Below are 20108 nucleotides of genomic sequence, written 5' to 3' on the forward strand. Positions count from 1 at the left end.
CCTGTCAACAGCTCAAACAGCCCTATTCTAGGTCTGTCCCTAGTAAAAGGCAACATTGAAGGCTACCTCAAATTTTTGATTGCCATTCACTGTTGCGATCCAAGGCAAGAGAACTAGCATTCGCGCAGTACTAGTCACCTCTAGGACCATAACAGGGTCCCAGAAACCAGGGCTCCAACCTCAGCCTCTCCGCTTCTTTAAATCACATGTGCACTCCAATCTAGACTCAGCCGTCCGTTGCACAGTTCTCCGCGATCCTAAAAATTCAAGTAACAGAGCAAGAAGGAGAAAAGGAGTAAGACCTCTAGGTATGTTACCTTATAATTATCCATAGAGGAAAACTGAAATACAGTTTACAGGTACTCAGGTGTCTCCTGCCACTGGCCCTCTACTCCATAAAACTGTTGCTTTTGAAGGAGTCTCAGTCATCCCTGTGTTGGAGTATGGGCGCTCTGGCAGGAAAACTCCATGTTTTTAGGCACTGGCCACATCCTCAAAGATATTTTAAAATATACCTCCTATATTCCGAGTCAGGACTATTCTGTAAGCACCACCACAATAAGAAGTAATCCGGGAGAACAATACTGTAAGTTCCATCAGAAAGGAGAAGTGCAAACAAAGAAAAAACACAAGGCAACAAGTCTTCTCCATTCATGCACCCAGTATGTGGCGGAGAATCCTATTACCCATCAGGACTGCCCCAACCATGCTGTAATTTAAGAAAGAGCTGCAAGACTCGGCTCTTTAAGAAACACTACATCATGATGCAATAACTGTCCACAAAGCACCTACCCATCCTATCACATATTAACTGTGTCTTTGACCATGTGCAGCAGTACAATGCCTTTCAACTAGGTTCACACTATGTAAATACAAAACATGTAAATACATATTAATCTGTGTTTCATTCAAATGCACTTTAAGATTGAAGACTTAAGTCATAAGAAGAAATGCCAGAGATCTCCGGGGGCACTGTGGGCTTTCTTGGTGGGGGCTTTTGATGTCCCACTTTGCTGGGCCACATTGGTGGGCAACATGGAGGAAAGTTTCTTCTGGAAAAGGACTTGAGACCTGAAGGGAGCGGTTTAACTGGAACCGTATGGTCTGTGGTCTGGCTGCTGTGTGAAGGTAGAGGGGATGGTGGAAGTGGGGATGGAGGTCTTGGGCAAGCCACAGCGGAACCTATGCCCATCTATGGGCATGGGTCATAATCCCGCAAAATGGCGATGAAATGGCGAGGGTGAGTGGGTATTGCTCCTTGGAACTGAAATAAGCTATCTAGAAGGTGAAGTAGTAGCCAAATAACTGGAGGTTTGTTCGCCTTACAGTGTGTCTCACAGGTTGAAGAAAAAATATGTGTGAACCGATTCTTTTATTAAACCTCACCCCTCTACAGAAAAAGAAAGCAAGATGGGTGAGTTTGATGACTCCACAGAAGAGCCCGAGCTTATTAAGGGGAGAGGCTTCTCGTGCGCCCATCAACTCCATTGATACAGACCTTATCAAAAAGAGTAGAAACACTGACGGTGCAATTGAAGACTTAGGGCCTGACTACGATGTCGGGCAGACCGCCACTGAAAGGCCGTCAGTGGCAGTCCGCCTGATAGGCCGGCCATTGGTCTGACTACCGCATTACAATGCAGGCATTCGGACCGCAGAGGTCTGGGGGAAAGACTGCTGCCTCTGACAGGATCTAATATCCAATTGGGGTGGCGTATCCCTTGCATGGCAGCGGGTCCTGCGCAGGCACTGTTGTAGGGATTATGATGTCCCTTTCCCACAGTCTTTTCATGGCGGTCCAACCTCCAAAGCTGACTCTAACCTATATAGGTACCTTTGAGTACTCTCAATAATAGGCATCTGGTCTTCATACAAACCTGCATTATACACTTCCAACAGGCATTAAGCACTATTTATAGTGCTATATGCCTGCATATTACACATTATATCATGAACACACTGCAAAGTCAATGACACATTATTTTTGTCCATGTAGCAGGTTCGTGCATTAATTCTACTTACTTCTTTTTAGAATAAACGGGCAGCTTGTAGCTTTGAAGGTGATCAGCATGAAGACGGAGGAGGGGGTGCCTTTCACAGCCATCCGCGAAGGTAAAAGGCATATGCTTGCCACATACGTACATTTGCATTATTTCCGCAACATAGTCTTATACCTGTGCCGGTTAATGTACTTTACAATCTAGGTAGGTGCACAATGGGCGGTACAAATTTACTGCTTAGTAAAATCATCCTGTAGGGCGCAGCCAGTTACATTGAGCTGCTCTGTCTATACAATTTCAATTGGACTTTATTCACGATTTATAGTAATTTAACACTTGTATCATAGGTCGGGGCATGAGATGTCTTCCTATTGAATCCGAACAGGCTTACGTCAGCTGGCTTTTCTCAGGGTCAGACAGCTCATCTCGTCTTAAGAGTAGTAAAGCTGGAGTACAACAATGACTTTGTAGCAAAGCACAGCTTAAGGGATCTCCCAGGTCCTCGCCCCCGTCCCAGGTTGTGGGGAAACAGAAACATTGGTTATAGAGCTCTCTGGACTTGTCCTGAAGAGCCTCTGTCTAATCCCAGATGAATACATGGAAGTGGCTCAGTAGAGTCAGTTCATATCTAGTTTAAGGGGCAAAACAAATCATTGGCTTTGCCATGTTCAAGAGCCATATCTCTAATGACTCAGTGCAGGGCGTCTCCTTCTAGGCATTTCCACATTAGAGGAGGAGGCCAGGCACCAAATCTATCTGGAAATTTGTAAAGTGCGCTACTCACCCGTAGGGTTTCAAGGCGCCGGGAAGGGGGTGAGGAAGCCGCTACTGCTCGAAGAGCCATGTCTTGAGCTGTTTCCTGAAGGAGAGATGGTCCTGGGTCCGTCGTAGGTAGGTGGGGAGGGAGTTCCAAGTCTTGGCTGCCAGGAAGGAGAAGGATCTCCCTCCGGCGGTGGTTCTGCGAATGCGTGGGACGATGGCGAGGGCGAGGCTGGCGGAGCGGAGCTGGCGGGTGGGTGTGTAGAATGTGAGGCGGTTGTTGAGGTATTTGGGTCCCATGTTGTGGAGAGCCTTGTGTGCGTGGGTGAGGAGTCTGAACGTGAGCCTCTTGCTGACGGGGAGCCAGTGCAGGTCTCTCAGCTGGGGAGAGATGTGGCTGTGGCGGGGGATGTCCAGGATAAGTCGTGCAGAGGCGTTCTGTATGCGCTGGAGTCTTTTTCTGAAGGTTGGCTGTGGTTCCAGCGTAGAGGGTGTTCCCGTAGTCTAGTCGACTGGTGACGAGGGCCTGGGTGACAGTCTTTCTGGTGTCGGTGGGGATCCACCGGAAGATCTTTAGGAGCATGCGCAGGGTGTTGCAACAGGATGACGAGACGGCGTTGACTTGCTTGGTCATCGTGAGGGAGGAGTCCAGGATAAAGCCCAGGTTGCGTGCATGGTCCGTTGGCTTGGGGGTGGTGCCCAAGGCAGGGGGCCACCAGGAGTCGTCCCAAGCGGTGGGGGATGTTCCCAGGATGAGGACTTCCGTCTTGTCTGAGTTCAGTTTCAGTCGGCTGAGCTTCATCCATTCCGCGACGTCTTTTATACCTTCCTGGAGGCTGGCTCTGGTGGTGGCGGGGTCGTTGGTGAGGGAAAGGATTAGCTGGGTGTTGTTTGTGTAGGAGATGATGTTTAGGTTGTGTTGGCGTGCGATGGCTGCGAGGGGGCTCATGTAGACGTTGAAGAGGGTGGGGCTGAGCCAGGATCCTTGTGGGACGCCGCAGATGACTTCGGTGGCCGCGGACCAAGGCCTTTCCTTGGAATCCGATATTGCTGAGGCGCTGTATCAGGGTGTGGTGGCATATGGTGTCAAAGGCTGCTGAGAGGTCCAGGAGGATGAGGGCAGCTGTTTCCCCGTTGTCGAGCAGGGACCTGATGTCATCGGTAGCTGCAATGAGGGCGGTCTCGGTGCTGTGGTTTGCTCGGAAACCAGACTGCGAGGGGTCGAGGGATCCGTTTGTCTCGAGGAAGGCGGAGAGTTGTTTGTTGACGGTCTTCTCGATGACTTTGGCCGGAAAAGGGAGGAGCGAGATAGGGCGGAAGTTCTTGAGGTCCGCGGGGTCCGCGGTGGGTTTTTTCAGGAGGGCGCTGAGCTCGGCGTGTTTCCAGCTCTCCGGGAAGATGGAGGATGTGAAGTAGCTGTTGATGATGTCTCGGAGTTGGGGTGCGATGATGGAGTCAGCTTTGTTGGAGATGTGGTGTGGGCAGGGGTCGGTTGGGGAGCCGGAGTGGATGGCGTTCATCGTACGGGTGGTGTCTTCGGTGCTGACCGAGGTCCAGGTGCAGAGGGTGGTGGTGGTGGGGGCCGCTGGTTCGGTGGTTGGGTGCGTGGTCTGTGTGCAGAAGCTGTTGTGTATGTCGGCGATCCCTCTAACCAAATGGTTAGAGGGATGTGTATTCCAGGCCAGACTTCTTGAGCGGGGTCCCTTTCCAATCGAAGGACAAAAGAGGAGGCACGTGTAGTCAAACAGGTTCTTCTCACTAACGCAGTAACAAGGAAAATATTAACTTCTCACTTGGAAACAGAATGAACCTGAGCCGGCGAAGGAAGCTTTGTCTGATTTGGTGCAAGCCAGAGCTAGTGGGAACAGTTGCCCTGGACACCCTCTGCACCCCAAAGCTTTAATGGAGGGGTTCCCTGGTTCATGGCTGGTAGGGTATATGGTTGAAGTGAATCCTGCGTGGGAAGTGCTGGTGTTCTGCATGGGGTCCTGAGAGGTGCTGCGATAAAGACACATGCTCCAGGCGCTGGGGTGGGAAGATACTGACGTACACAGTAATGAAACACAAGAGCCCCTGGCCACATCCACAGGAGTTCAACTGAAGGTAGAAGACCACCTCCCCTCCTGCCCAAAGAGCTCCCACCTGTGGGATAACCAGCAACCAGCAGTCAGTCTGCGTAGCGAGGCCCGAACAATCCATCCATTCGCTCTCTTTCCTCTGCCTCTTCTCCATCTTAGTTCGCTCGTTGTCTCCCATGTCTCTCCCCCTCTCGAAGCCCCCTGTGGCTGCTGTCATAAACTGGGAGCTGGAGAAAGTGACAGAAGCCAGCAACGACCCTGGGTTTTCAAAACCGGCCTCCTTTAGACCACCGGGAAAATGCTCAATGGAATGAAAGGCCATTTCGTCCCTGCACAGTACAGCGGTGACTTCAGGGGAATGGCCTGGCACACTTTGGCAAGCGGCTCGAATAGCAAAGAAACGTGACCCTTGCTAGCACGGTGACATACAAAGATGTGTTATTGGCTGCTCGGTGCGGTAAAAGAAAGTTCTAATAGTGGCCACCAGAGGGCGTTTGAAGATCGAACTTGCAAGGCTCTCTTTAGTAGCCGGAAGATGACGTACGAAGGAGACAACATAATGTGAACTTGTTGAATTTCGAAACAGCTGCGGGACCACGTCATGATCTGATAGGTGCGCAGTGTGCTGCGCCTACTCACAAGCGTCCATGCCTTGCTCTTTCCCATCTAGGGTGCATACATAGGGCTTGATCATAAAGGTAGCTATATATATTACACATATCAATTTAATCACATCTATTAAGAGGTGAGCGAGCCACTGTAAGATCGAGCCAGGCTCAAGCCAGATACCTGCCTGTCTCTCAGCTTGGGCACTCAAGTTCAAATCGAGCCACTCTTTCATATGACTTCTGCCTGCCACCACACTCTAGCTCATGCACCACAAATAAAGCTACTCTCTTATGTAAAACGGTAGAGTCAGTGCTTGATTTGAGCCTATGGTTTCCGGTGCTCATCACCAGCACTTAATTGTCGCACTGGCACTTATAACGGTATGCCACATGGTGGCGCTGTTTAGTTAATTTATAGATGAGCGCTAAAACAGTTGTTTATTACTTTAATATACATTACAAATGACAATACAAGCTGCCCAAGCCATTCTTACAGCTTTGGGAGCCTAGAATAGTGTGAAATATCACAATTGTAGAGTGTTATGCTTAGTATTCGTGTTGATAAGGTCATTGGCAACTCTGGAAGGGGCAATGCCTGATGCACACTGCAGTGGCCTTCTGACGAGGGTCCTGACACTTATCTTTTTTGCAAATTAAGAGCTAGTTAGCACAAGAGCAAGAGAAACACACCCAGGACCTGATTCACAAACTGCATTTTATAGTTCATAAAATAGTACTTACTAAAAAATGCAATTCACAATTCTAAGAGTGTAGATTTGCACCTCAATCTCTTCTATCTTCTATGAGGAAATCCTTACCCGTGGGCATTGTGAGCCCCCTGCTCCGCCAGCTTAAGTGTAGGCTGGTTAACTTCTACGTACCCTCTAGGCTGGTGGCATGCAGAGAGGACGTGGCACCGAACTGAGCAACACTACCAGTGGCAATCAGGGTCTCACCTCAAATGGCTAGAGAACTGCTGCTTCATAGGAGCTGTAATTCACAAGAACAACTTCCTCCAGAGTTCCTTTTATTAGTGGGGGGTGCAGTAGGGGTTCATCCTCACTTGCCACATTGCATGCAGGGGCGGCTCCTCCGCAATGGCGGTGGAGCGTCGCCCCACTGGCAGAGCCAGCACCTAAAAAATAAAACAATATTTGATTGTTGTTTTATATTTAAGCAGCTGGCTCAGCAAGTGTGTACAGGGAGGGGCGGGCGGGGCATTGGAGGGGGTAGTAGGAGGAGTGCTATGCGCATTCTCCAAGTGTACATGTGTGGTTGGCCAGCCATCTCAGGCCGACCAAAACACCCATGCGCGCTTAGGTTACTGCAGCCCGGCTGCATTGAGGAGCTGGGCCGGAGAAACCCCACAGACTCCTGTGTCTGAGCAGGGCATTTTTCATCTGAGCAGGGCATTTTTCTAGTCTGCTCAGACCGATCCACGTGTGGATTGGATAGGGACTCTGATGCAGCACCAGTGCCTTCTGGGACACGAAGAGGAAGCACCCAGAGCGACGCTAGACGCGGCCGTCAACTTAAGGTACGTTTTATTTAATTTTTAATCCCCCAGCATTCCCCCTCCTGTGCACACCCCCACCCCTCTACTAGTTGTATGTGGCGGCTGCCACTGATTACACGCCACTCAACACTGGATGTGAGCAACACTCATTTGTCCAATGTTTGCTCTCATTTGGATTTAAATGTAAACGTAATTATTGGCATAACTAAATGTACATCTACTGCTGCAAAACTGTATCCCTCCACATATTTGGCTGAATTACAGTGAGCCGTTATTTTTTCTTCTTCCCCGATTTTGCAGTTGAAGTTATACTCATTCATTTTTTTTTTTAATAAGGTATGGAACTCAAAAAGAGGTCCAATTAAAAGGTTACAGAGAATCACACGATAAAATAACATTTTACACTGCACAAATATATACCTTTACCATAGAGTATTATTCTTATAAATCACAAGAGACGAATCACTCACTTTTTAGAAGGAAAAAAATAAAAAAATAGAAATATACCAGCATATCATGAAAGTACAATTTTGTGACAGATAAAATCACAGACATAAAATAGACGGAGGAGATATCTTCAAAAAGAGATAAGAAAGTGCTTATATAGAGATAGCTGGAAATCCTTCGACCTAGCAGCAATAGTTAAGTGCAAAATTCAGCTAATAACTATGATTAAAGAGTAGGGCTCCCGGTTTTATGGTATTTATTTTTTTAATATTTCCGTCTGTATTTATCCATTTTTATTTTTGTGTCGTTTTTTCTGTACTTATCCATATTTATTTTGTGTTTTGCGTATAAATGTATTCGTCAAACAGTACATTTCCATATTTATTTAACTGATAGACATGCACTCATACTTTGATGCCTGTTGTGTTTTAGCTATTTAAGCTTTTAAATATCACATAACAATACAGCCACTGGTAAATACTAGCATTATACCATAAATGTATGGTGACATATGTCATTATTTAAAGAAATTTCATCCTGTTTTTTAATTTCCCATGCTGTCCATCTGCTCAGCTGCTGGCCTATAATTCACGAAAGACAGCACGGAGAGTCACTTAAAAGACGCAATATTTTCTGTATTTATCCACTCTTAAAAATAAATGGAGACAGAAAACAAATTGCTTTCTGTCTGTATTTATCTGTAAAAATGCGTAAAAACGGAAATCAGGAAGCCTTATTAAAGAGGAAAAGAACAAGTATCACAATGACATTGGATTATAAAATACAGTTATAATTCCTTAAACGCAAAAGTAAATACAATCGATTATGTACACAATTATAAGCAGTACAAGAATAAAAGAGGCAAGGGGTCTGATTAGTCAAATCCACAAAAGGATGACTTCATTCAATCTAGCAGCAACAGTTCAGTACAGAGTTCCATAACTAAATCCATGACTAATTTAGGAACACCTTAGAATCGATAAAAACAGTAAGAGGAAATAAAGAGCAACAGTATAATGAGTTGGATACAATTACAATTCTTTTACCGTCGCAACTAGATAGAACTATTTGAGTACACATATTCAGTAAGTACTAGAATAAAATGGAAGGCATATAAGCCAGTAATTGAACCTGCAGTTAGGAGACAGAAAGACTAAGTAAGCATAAAACAGTTGTACCCATACCCCTATCTAGGCAGGAATTTAAAATATGACTAGAGCAAATTTAATAACACCTTAAAAAACATGAAGATTTTTTTTGCTGACTAATTCATTCTTTGGGAAAAGGAGAAACTCACGAGCTGTAGCTACAGTTTTGACATTATTCTGTATAAACAGAGGACATAATAGACATAGGTGATGAGGGAGTAGGACTGGGCAAATGAACTGAATATGGTCAATGTTCTGAGTGCCCAGATTATACAGGTTACAGAATCTTCCTGTTCTTACAAGGAGAGACCAACTTGCCATTAAGTCATTTAAAAGTAGGAGGTTCATACGGAATAAAATTACAAAACGCCGGACCCTATTATCTAAGTTCCAAAATAAATATTTCTGGACAACTCTCGGATAGCTGTAGTTGACTATTGTTTTCAATCTTTCCTCCAGTCAGCAATTCTGAAGATCTCTTTGATAGCTAATAGTGCTGCTAGAGATTTTTTTTTTTAAATTACGTTCCGTAAGTGAAAGAGAGAGCACTAGCTCTTCTTGTGTGCTAAAGAGATTTATTGCTAATGTGAAGTCCCGTGCAAATGAGTATTTGTCAGTCTTTGCACCAAAGATCTCATGACTAAGGAAACCCATTATTATGTTCACGTCAAGTCAGTTGACGTTATATGGCAGGAAATTGTTGAACTTTGAGGCCAAGCCCGTTACCAGAAAGTTACATGGTTCTTGAATACCCGAATCCTCTTCAACGGCTCACGGCCTTGAACAATTAACTAAGAGAAAATATTGGTCTTCAAAGATTGTTATAACCTATGGTATTTTGTCACTGATATGTAACGAATAATAATTTCATGTACACTGGTTGCTGCATTTCAAACTTGTAAAAAAGGATATATGAAAATGGCAGTGGATGATAGTAGATTAGATATGTGATCTGGGTAAATGGATTAGATGCACCATTTGGATGTTTTGGACTTACAGGCATTACTGCTCTCTCAGAAGGAGCCCTAAAAAAACCCTGTGGAAGGTGAGCCTCAGTAAGTAGACTTTCATTTTTTTTCCACTCCTAGAGAAATACCTGGAAAACGTGAAGCTTTTTTTTCTAAATTCTTCAATAATTTTACTGTACAAAGCCTATCCTCTTGAAATTCCCTAGATAAATTTGGGTTTGCAAAATTCACACATTCACTCACTCAAGGACAAGATATTTGGTTCAAAGTGGGGGCTACATTTTTTTTTATTGCTACTCCACTTTTGTCACCCATGTAAGTTTACTACTTATTATTAAATGTGGAAGAGAATAGAGAGAGTGGGTGGAAAAAGGGGGACACTTAATACTAAATGGGAGGGGTTTATGGAGGAGTATGGAGGGATTAGGCAGACCCTCCAGCATTTCGCGATTTCGCGATTTACGAAAAAATCGCGAAATCGGCAGACTACCGCGATGGCCGCGATAATACCAATATTGGCCGCGATATTTACTCTACTGGGAGACAGCATAACAAACAATGCCCTTTAATTGGCTGTGCGCCCCCTCCCTTCGTCGTGTGTGTCAGCCGGGGCCCGAGGCAGCTTCCGAGCACACACAGAGCCGCACGGAGCTCTTCACAGGTCTTTGAAAGACCCATTCACCTGTTAATGAGGCATTGCTATTCACCCCTCTTTCTCTCTCTCGTGGGCTCTCGGGGCTGAGTCTTGCCGCCTCTGCTGGGCAGCGGGGGAGGGGCTCTGCTCGTCCCTTTCTCTGCCCTGTCTTCTCGGCCGCGGTGCTGCTGGAGCTTCCCTGCTCGGAGGCAGCCGGGAATCGCGATTGGCTGGTGCACTTTCAATCTGGTGCAGCGCGCTGAGAGAAAACAGCGCTAACGGGAACTGAACCCCCTCCCCACCAGGGACCAACTTCAGGGCTCAGGACTGAGGCAGGAGCCAAAGCCAGCGCACCTAGCAACGCGTGTGCCCCAGAGGAGACCGGCGCCAGCCGAGGCCTCCCCGTGCTTTGGCAGCATCCTCTATTTTCACCAGACACCAACGTCTCCCCACCCTCGCCCACCTACCCCTCCAAACCTCACCCTCCACCTCGTCCCTTTTCATTTCTCAGAAACTTCTCTACCCTCATCTAACAGCAGTCCATCTCTCCCTCGCCCACCTCTCTCCATTACTCTTAGAATTTCATCTAAAGGAATGTGAAGAAAGCATACAGTGTCAAGTATGAAATATGTTCATGAAATTTAAATGTGTAAATCAAGAGAAAACTAAGAATGTGACGAGTTAAAGAGCAATTGTCGGATTTTTTGTTTCGCAATATGGGAAACGTTGTTCATATTTTTTTGACACATATTTCCCAAACGCTATTAGACTTTTTTCAGCCTGTGTTTTTATTGCGTGCATGTGAGGATGTTTTGCTCAGCTGTTTTGTAATGCTTGTTTGAAATATGCCGTAAAACGCAGGTGGGTGTGGAACCTGTCAGGAGGGCTAAACAATGGCCTCTTGGTTACTAATGTTAGAGGAGAGCGGCTTTCCCGTGGCTTGGGTTCAGACAGTTAACTCCACTGAAATAACTTCCATCCATTCACGAAGATGATGATAATGGAGATAAGGAGCCAGATGAATATGATGCTACATTAAACTTTTAATTTGGGGGGGGGGGTGAAGTGGTGACGAGGTTCAGGGCTTGCTGTATGTGAACCAATCAATAAGGTGCCTCCACGATGGCACAAGTGAAGACAAAAAACTGAAATTGTGTGCATTATTATTCATTAACATTTTTGTGCCCTATATGCAGCCTTGAAGCCAAACAAAGTGTCTACATTGTAAATAAACCAAATATACGTGGTTTCATGTTGTTAAACAACTAAAAAAACGAAGATATCTGTGTTTGTTGTAGGAAAAACCGCTAAATAAAATGCCGCTAAATTGCCGCTAAATTTCCATATTTGTGCCGCTAAATTTCCATTTTTGTGCCGCTAAATTTGCTAATCAATGCCGCTATATCCTGGGGGGTCTGATTAGGGAGGGTCGATGAGGGGTTTAGGGAGGGACATGCACCCACTCACAAAAGAGTAAGCCTATTGTTATTCACAAACTGTACTTTTAAAGTGAATACAGCCGAAAATGACCCCAAAAAGTCTTAAATGTACTCTAGCTCAGAACTGCTGTAATTGCAGCTCCACAAAGGATCAACCACTGGTACTGCCTCACCCTCTACTAGAAAAAAATGGAGATAGAGACTTAATATAAACCCATAGGAAATAATGTTAAATTAAATTATTTAAACTCATTAAAAATATAATTAAATGTAATATAATGTAAAAAAATCTAAAAACAAAACATATAGTTTTGTTTAAGATATTTGAATAACTTTTTAATGTAAACATTTTAAAATCTTTTCAATATTTTTTTTTAAGTTTAGTTTTCAAATCTTATGTATTCATTCAATTTGCTTTTCCCAATATTTTACCATGGGAAGAGCCCCGCCACCAGGGCTGAGATCTCTCTCAGGGCCGTAACACAGGCCCCCGCAGCCCCTGCATTGCAGGGGGGCCCCGCGCACCAGGGGCCCCCTCAGTCTAAGCATAGCCAGCAAGCCTAAATGGTGCGCACGCGCCCTCCAAGTCACCATAAATTAAATGGTGCTGCGCGCACGGATCTTTTTCATTAATTAAGGTTTGCACGCCCGGGCCCCAGCCTCTTAATTAAACATTGGTGCGCATCGCTGGCCCGGGCCTCGCAGCCTCGGCCGGTAGCCCAGGGCCTCTGGGCTCTTCACTTTATTTAAATGTTGGGTTGGGGGGTGTGCTGTGTGCGCAGCGCGCAGTCTGCGCAGTCTTCAGGGTGGGGGCATAGAGGGTGGGGCTGGTAATGCCATTGTCATGCGCATTACAATTAAAAGTGCGTGTGGTGTGACCGGCATCCCAGGACCCAGCCACACCAGAGACTGTCTTGAGAAGGACAGTCTTTCACCATGCGGCCGCTGGCACCGTGCATAATTTAATTATTACTAACCTCAGCCCCCCTGCCTGGCTAGCCTTGCCCTCTTGTACTTCCCGCTGCGCCTGCCTGCCCTGAAGCTGCAGGCCAAGCCTCGCATCAGGTAAGTCTGTCCGAGATGCGGTCCGGACAGTCCACGGCTTTTCAAAATGTAATGTTTGTTCCGGTTTGTTACTTTGACCACTCTTTTTAATCATGCTGTATTTGTGGGGCAGCATTTTCAGTTCACCTCTCTTCATAGCCCACAGATCTCGGCATACATTCACAACCGCAGAAGCACGCGGCCTTGTCATCGTGCCCCCTGCCCCTTACCCTACTCCCTCTCTCCCCCACCCTCCAATCCTGCACAATATCAGACATTTTCTGAGGCTGCATAGCATCGGCAAAAGATGTTGGCAAAGTCAAGGTTAACAAAGCAAGCTCTATTGGCTTGCCAGTGCTTGTCTCAGTGTCTACTGTCACGTGCCATGGTCACCTGCACTTGTGCACGTTTGGTATCCCTGTCTGTAGGGCAGGAGAACTTTATTGTTATTATTTTTTAATACAGATGGAAGCAGATCATGGCGTGAAAGAGAGAGTGGGAGGGGCAAGGCAGAGAGACAGCTATCAGAGGGAGGCGAGATGGAGGGCAAGAAAAGGGAAGGATGGAGAGAGAAAGAACATTCTTGTCGCGGCTGCTTTTGGTTCCACAGGATGGCCGGGGGGGGGGTCCCTGTCACCCATGACATAACTGGCCACATGAAGCATACAATAAAACACTCCAGTGGAGCGCCCATGCTGTTCTGCCCTGCTGACGGTCTTGGGCCCTGTGGAGGGAACGCTGAACTATCGGCACTGCAGAGACATATGTTGTGGCCCCAGAAAAAACAATAGACTGCCCTTCAGCAGGTCACACCCGAGGAGAACCACAGTGGAACCACATAACCAGGGCCGGACTGGGACTTGAAATCGGCCCTGGCAAAGTGCTCAGCCGGCCCCCCCTCTACCCTGGGGGTGCGACCGCACTCTTTGCCAGGGCCGGTTTTCGGCCGATTTTGTTACAGGGCCGTTTTTGCAGCTATGCTGCAAAAAACGGCCCTGTAACAAAATCGGCCCCCTGGGGCCCAAAACCGGCCCCCACCCATGCGGCCGACCGGGGGATTGCCCGGTGCCTGCAACGGTCAGTCCGGGCCTGCACATAACACCACAGGAGAAAGCACCATGAGGGAGGGTGCAGTCACACTATACGGCCAACATGAGGGCCTCTATGCCAGCACCATAAGAGAGGGCATAGCCAAAGCTGACGGGCACCACACACCATGTGAGGGCACAGGGATAGCTTAGGAGAGGGCACAGAAGGACACTTCAGCTGATGGCTCAGTCGCACATTTGTGACACAACAAGGCCAGCTTGAGAAAGGACCCAGTGAAATCACAAGGGAACCATGGGAGATGACACTGTGACATCACAAGGGCATCAAAGAAGAGAGCACTGTGACATCACATGGGAACCATTGAGAGAGCACTGTGACATCTGAAAGGCACCACAGGAGAGGGCACTGTGAGATCACTAATGTACCACAGGCCAGGGCACTGTGACTTCACTTGGGTACCACAGGACAGAGCACTGTAACATCACTGGGGCACCAAATCACAGGGCACCACAGGAGAGGGCATTGTGATATCACCAAGGTACCACGGCACAGTACACTGTGATATCACTGTGGTACCACAGGGCACTGTAACATCACTGGGGTACCACAAGAGAGGGCACTGTGACATCACAAGGGAACCATGGGAGACAGCACTGTGACATCTGAAGGTCATCAAAGGAGAGAGTTGTGGTTCTCAAAAATCCGGACCCTGGTGTTTTCCCGATATCGAGGTCCAATACCCGTGTCACAAAACCTCAACGCACCAAGACGATTTTGGTATCTATGAACCGATAATAATTAGGACATCATTCCTATGTATTTGCGTCACAATCGAGGGTTGCCAACACCCCAAAATCGTAGTTTCCGTCCCCATCCCTTAAACTCCATTTTGTGAACGGCATCCATCTTGCATCTTGCCCTCATGTTAAGTCAATTAAAGGTCGAGCTTGATCAAAAGGGACACGTCCACCTTTTCGTGACTTCCCCCTGACCTGTCCCAACTGACTCCATGGCCTTAGGCCAAACCTGTTTGGGCAGCTCCTCGCCCAGTGGCCGAATACGATAGCATCAATACATAACATTCCACAAACCATTCACACATACAGACCATGCTTTCTGCAAACATGCACCTGTCCACATTCCTTGTTTATGGCCAGTTTTATGACTGGGTTGTGCCTTCCTTTATTAAGGTTTCATCGATATCTGATGGGAGTTCCAGGCCTAACTGGGTAATCTATCAACAAACTGGACATCTAAAATATGGGCTTGCTTACATGACTCTGCTCTTTGTATTATTGTAGAAATATGTGTATAGCCATATCATAAACTCAGGAATTCTTGCTTGCAGCTATTATTTTTGTATATAAGGAGACGGCTGGTTCTGTAAAAACGAACAGTCTCCCGAGAACCTACTCTCCGTGCAGTGTACTTCTGGGACACGTGTTACTTGGTAGCTACCAATAAAACTTGATCTTTGACGGTAACTAGAAGACTCCGTGTTTCTGTGGTCCGGAACAAGGGAGAACTCAGAGGTCCTCGGGTGCTACCCCCTGGCACCACCGGGTTCCTAAAAACCCGGAACCTCAGTTGGCGCCCAACTCGGGGCGATATCAAGCGGTGACGGTCCAAGCCAGATGTTCGTGAGGAGCTTCGTGTGAAAATTCCGGAGGACGGCCAGCCACTTCAGCGACCCCTGTATGTCGACGTGGTTCCGAAGGTCTTTGCTGCGAGGTTCCCCGCGTCCCGACGGCTACGAAGGACTGCTGCCCTGACTATCGCCTTGTTTTGGACCCAGTGATCTTTGGTAGAGCGAAACGATAGACGAGTCTTCTAGCGACGTCTCAGATCTTCAAATACTTCAGTTAAGTATAAGTGGAGCGTCTCCCAGTCCTTAGTTTGTCCTTAGTTTTTGGTATCCTTGAGATACGCTTTGATTTGGTACTTGCAAGCCCCAAAGCCGAAGGACTCGTGTATTCACGAGATATATCGTAACAGATAATCCTTTGAAGTTTGAAGCTAGACTAGTGAGCGAAGATGCCTGGTTTTAGCAGACTTGGAAACTTGTTTTGTCTTGGTTGTAGTAAGGACTCCCGATTAGAGGAATCTTGTCCGGTTCCTCCAATTGGAACTCCAACGTATGAGCTCTATGTAAAGCACGGCGTAGGTCCTATAACATATAACGAAGTATGGATAAAATACACCCGCAAGGATGGTGTTTTAAAATGGCCCCAATACGGTAGTTTCGACTCAGAAGTTTTAGATAACCTAGAAGTCAAACTATTCAAGAAGAAAGCCCGACCGGCGATGTTTGACTCTTTCCGCTTACGGCGTAAAGAGGCCAAACAGAAGGAAATTAAATTAGAAAAGAAGAATAAGAGGGAAAGAGGTATTTCAGTAATGCAAGCCGCGATAAAATTTAAAGACAACGAAGAGGATCGAATAAGTGAGCAGTTGCACAGGCAACGTAAAATGGCAATAGATAAATGCTACCCCGTTTTGCCATCTCTTCAGCGAGAGACAGTAAAAGAGCGTGAAAAAGATCCATTAATGGCTCATTTGCTAAGTTCGCCACCACCCTATGCACAAAATGCCACAGCACCTCCGCAACCTTTAGTTGCACCTCTGGTAGCTGTTATAGAGGCTCCTTTACCGCACTCACCGGCTACTCTTCAGCTGGCTCCTGTTTCTCTGGCGCAGCCTCCTCAAGGCTCACCGATCACATCTACTTCTCCTACTGTTCCTTCTAAAATTTCGCCTAGCACACTTTCTAGTCTCTCTGATACTCGTTCCACGAACATTTTTGTTTCTACTTTGCGTGACTCTGTTCTACCACCAGTTATTCCCCCACTTTCACCTTTCGTCTGGCATAAAATGGCCAGTATTGTTACTAACTTTCCTTCACCACTTTTTCGGTCGCCTAAAACGACCCCTAACACGGAACGAAGACAATTACGAAGCCAAATGCCCGATTATCAGGAAAGGGAATGTTTGAATAAGTTAGCACGAAATTGGGCTATGGACACAGCAAGATATGATGTAGAGTCTGTCATGAACGTTTTCCGTCAATGGGATGAACCAACGCAAAGATACGTCTTTGAGCAGATGTGTGTTTTTCTGTGTGAGGATTTGGTAGATAATGGTCAGAAGACCAACGAGCAAGAGTTGTGTAGTGTACGATTTAAATTTGGGGAGGGTATGATTGTAGGTCCCGACGTTGAAAAAGCAGTTGAGATATTATTATCACATAGAAGTACGGGTGGTAATTCTGGGTCATCCTCTGACAGTGGTACATCCAGCAGGAAAAGAGCGAGACAGTACCCCATGAGAGAGGTTCCTCCGGTCTGGAGGGAAGGTGACGCAACTGCAGTTCCACCGGTTCTGCCTCATTTCCAACGTGTATGGGTACATGTCCCCTGGAAAAGATCCGAAGTTTTAGCACTAAAGCAGACACTACCCGATCCCCGTAAAAACCCGACTGGGTATTATAAGGAGTTGTCCCAAACTGCCAGCTCATGTATAATGAATTTAGCGGATATAGACATGTTGTTTGGGAACGTTGTTCCACATCCTTTATGGAGTAAGATACGTCATGCAGACCATGACCAAGAATTAGGTGACTCGTGGGCGAACATTGCGACTACAGATGCTAGACAAGTCGGTGGTTTCAAGCCTGAGCCATTAATAGCTGAACTTCCCGGTAGAATTATTGCGTACATGAAGACACTTATGCCTGAAGTACGCGTAAACTGGGACAAGCTATCCGCGTGCAAGCAGAAGAAAGACGAGAATGTGTCTGACTTTTTCACGAGATTTGAGGAAACTTTCACTGACCATAGTGGTCAGGATATGGCTACCGAGGGTGGCCAAAGATTGTTTGTAGACAAGTTTGTACACAATCTGCTTCCCGAACTGTGTGCTAAACTAAAAGATTCAGAGAGTGCTTGGGCTGTCTCTACGTCAGCGCAGATTCTAGCAACAGCTCAGTACTACGAAAACAGGCGCAAAGACGAGCTAGACAAGGCAGACAAAAAGACGAAAGATCTAAAAACTAAAGTTCTTCTCCAACAGGCCTATCCGCCTCGTATGGCTAGCCAGCCCAATTATCAACAGAATAAGCAGTATTCTAGAGACGCGCAAGGAAACGAGTCTTCCCACCAGCGTGTTCCGTATGGCCCGAATCAATGTGCGTATTGCAAGGAAGAGGGTCATTTTAGGAGTAATTGTCCGGCTCTTGCGCGACGCTTAAACGGTGTTTCAGGTGTAAGAGGGAGAGGTGTTCAACATGCCCCCAGAGGTAGGGGCCGTGGAAATTTCTCCCAGTACACAGCTTCTTTTCCGCCTCAAAATTCCATGAATAGCTTTGACCAACAGAATAACGCATCGTCTAGGTCAGCTCAGTACTATGCTGACGACTATTACACCGAACACGACAATGAGGGTAACGATTGCTAGGACAGCCATGGACAAAGAGAGGGAGTTGTTTCAGTTCCAGTAGACCAAGATGGACCTTATGTCAAGGTAATTACCTCAGGAGTGTCAGAGCCATTTCTGCTGGATACTGGTGCTACAAAACGTTCTATTATGCACTCAAAACTTCCTGGCGCACCTTTGTCTGGCGAAATGAATGTCTCAGTAGGCTTCTCTGGCGCCCCTGTTAGAAACCCGATCTCTAGTCCTATATCCCTTTCTGTTGGCCCCTATGAATTGGAAGCACCCCTCATTCTTACAACAGGTTGCAGTGAAAAATTTGTTAGGATTGGATTTGCTAAAAAGGTTGTATGCGACTTTGTACTGTTCTCCCTCGGGAGTACAACTTACCTTAGGGAAAAAAGTCATTTCTCCAATGTATTTGTCGAAAGAAGGTATTCCAACGGAATTATCATCACTTCCTGATATACTGTGGGCTAATGGTTCCAATGACGTAGGTCGTTTGGAGATAGCACCGTATGTCATAACTTTGAAAGCCAACGTCGGATTGCCACGTATTCCTCAATACAAAATATCTAACGAATGCGAGAAGGCGTTGTTAACGATCATTTATGATTTGATCGATAAAGATGTTATTGAAGAAACAACAGGGAACGTTTGTAACAGTCCAGTTTTACCGGTCTTAAAACGTACTGATCCTTCACAGCCCCCTGTGTATAGGTTTGTGATTGACCTCAGAGAGGTAAATAAGGTAGTTATCCCACAGTTTCCAGTTGTCCCCGACATTACTGCTTTATTGACAATGGTTCCAGCTTCAGCAGACTGGTTGTCGGTGATTGACCTGAAGAACGCTTTCTTCAGCATCCCGATCGCCGAAGAGAGTAGAGACCTTTTCGGCTTCAATTTAGGAGGACGAAGCTTCCGCTTCAAATGCGCTCCTCAAGGCTACTGCGAAAGCCCATCTATATTCAGTCAGGCACTGAAAACACAACTAGACACAATTGTGCTGCCAGATGGGTCAACTTTGATCCAGTACGTAGACGATCTACTGATCGCCGCAGACACTGAGGAGATTTGCAAACAAGCCACGTTGTTATTATTGCGTCACTTATGTGACATGAAGCACAAAGTCTCCCTTTCAAAGCTGCAATTTTGCCGACAAGAAGTAACCTACCTAGGTCACATCTTATCGAAGGAGGGAAGGAGACTGACACCAGAAAGAATACAGGCAATTACAGAACTAAGTGCCCCAAGGACACAGAGAGAGGTTCGAGCCTTCTTGGGCATTACATCGTACTGTAGACAATGGATACCGAATTTCTCACTACTAGCCAAGCCCTTGCTGGCACTACTCCGCAAAGACACGCCTAATCCTATGCCTTGGTCTGAAGATTGTCAGACGAGTTTCCACGAGTTGCGTGATGCATTGTGTTCGGCCCCTGTGTTGGGAAAATCCAACTACAGTAAGCCTTTTACATTGTATGTCCACGAAAAGGAAGGTTGTGCATTATCAGTCTTAACGCAACAATTTGGGGACAAACAGCGCCCATGCGCGTATTTTTCGGCAACTCTGGATCCAGTGGCTAAGGCACTGCCAAGTTGTCTAAGAGCAACGGCCGCAGCAGCTGTCTGCATTCGACAGTCTGCTGGACTAGTCATGAATAACACTCTGATCGTTATGGTTCCGCATGCAGTTGACATTTTGCTAAATAGGACCAAGACACAACATCTTACTAGCGCTCGACTATCCAGTTACGAACTTACCCTGCTAGCAAGTCACATCCACATAAAAAGGTGTGATACACTCAACCCCGCTACGTTATTACCCATCCCGACAGAGACAGACAAGATTGACAAACATGACTGCTGTTTCAGGATAGAAGAAGAGACAAAAGGGAGAGTAGACTTACAGGACACTCCCCTTCCCGAATGCAATGATACTTTGTGGGTTGATGGTTCATGTTTCAAGTTGCCGAATGGTGATACGAC

The 20108-nt window shown here is 46.5% G+C and overlaps 1 protein-coding gene across 1 annotated transcript in view; it reads left to right on the forward strand.

Moving 5' to 3' along the window:
* Positions 1-20108, forward strand: part of CDK15 (cyclin dependent kinase 15) — a 448471-nt gene that overhangs the window by 134092 nt on the left and 294271 nt on the right. Inside the window, exon 4 of the mRNA XM_078680225.1 lies at positions 2033-2112. Coding sequence (XP_078536351.1) covers positions 2033-2112 — 80 coding nt within the window. The remainder of the gene's footprint in view (positions 1-2032; positions 2113-20108) is intronic.

Source organism: Lissotriton helveticus, chromosome 3_1, assembly GCF_964261635.1.
Source record: "Lissotriton helveticus chromosome 3_1, aLisHel1.1, whole genome shotgun sequence".
In the NCBI taxonomy this organism is placed as follows: Eukaryota; Metazoa; Chordata; class Amphibia; order Caudata; family Salamandridae; genus Lissotriton; species Lissotriton helveticus.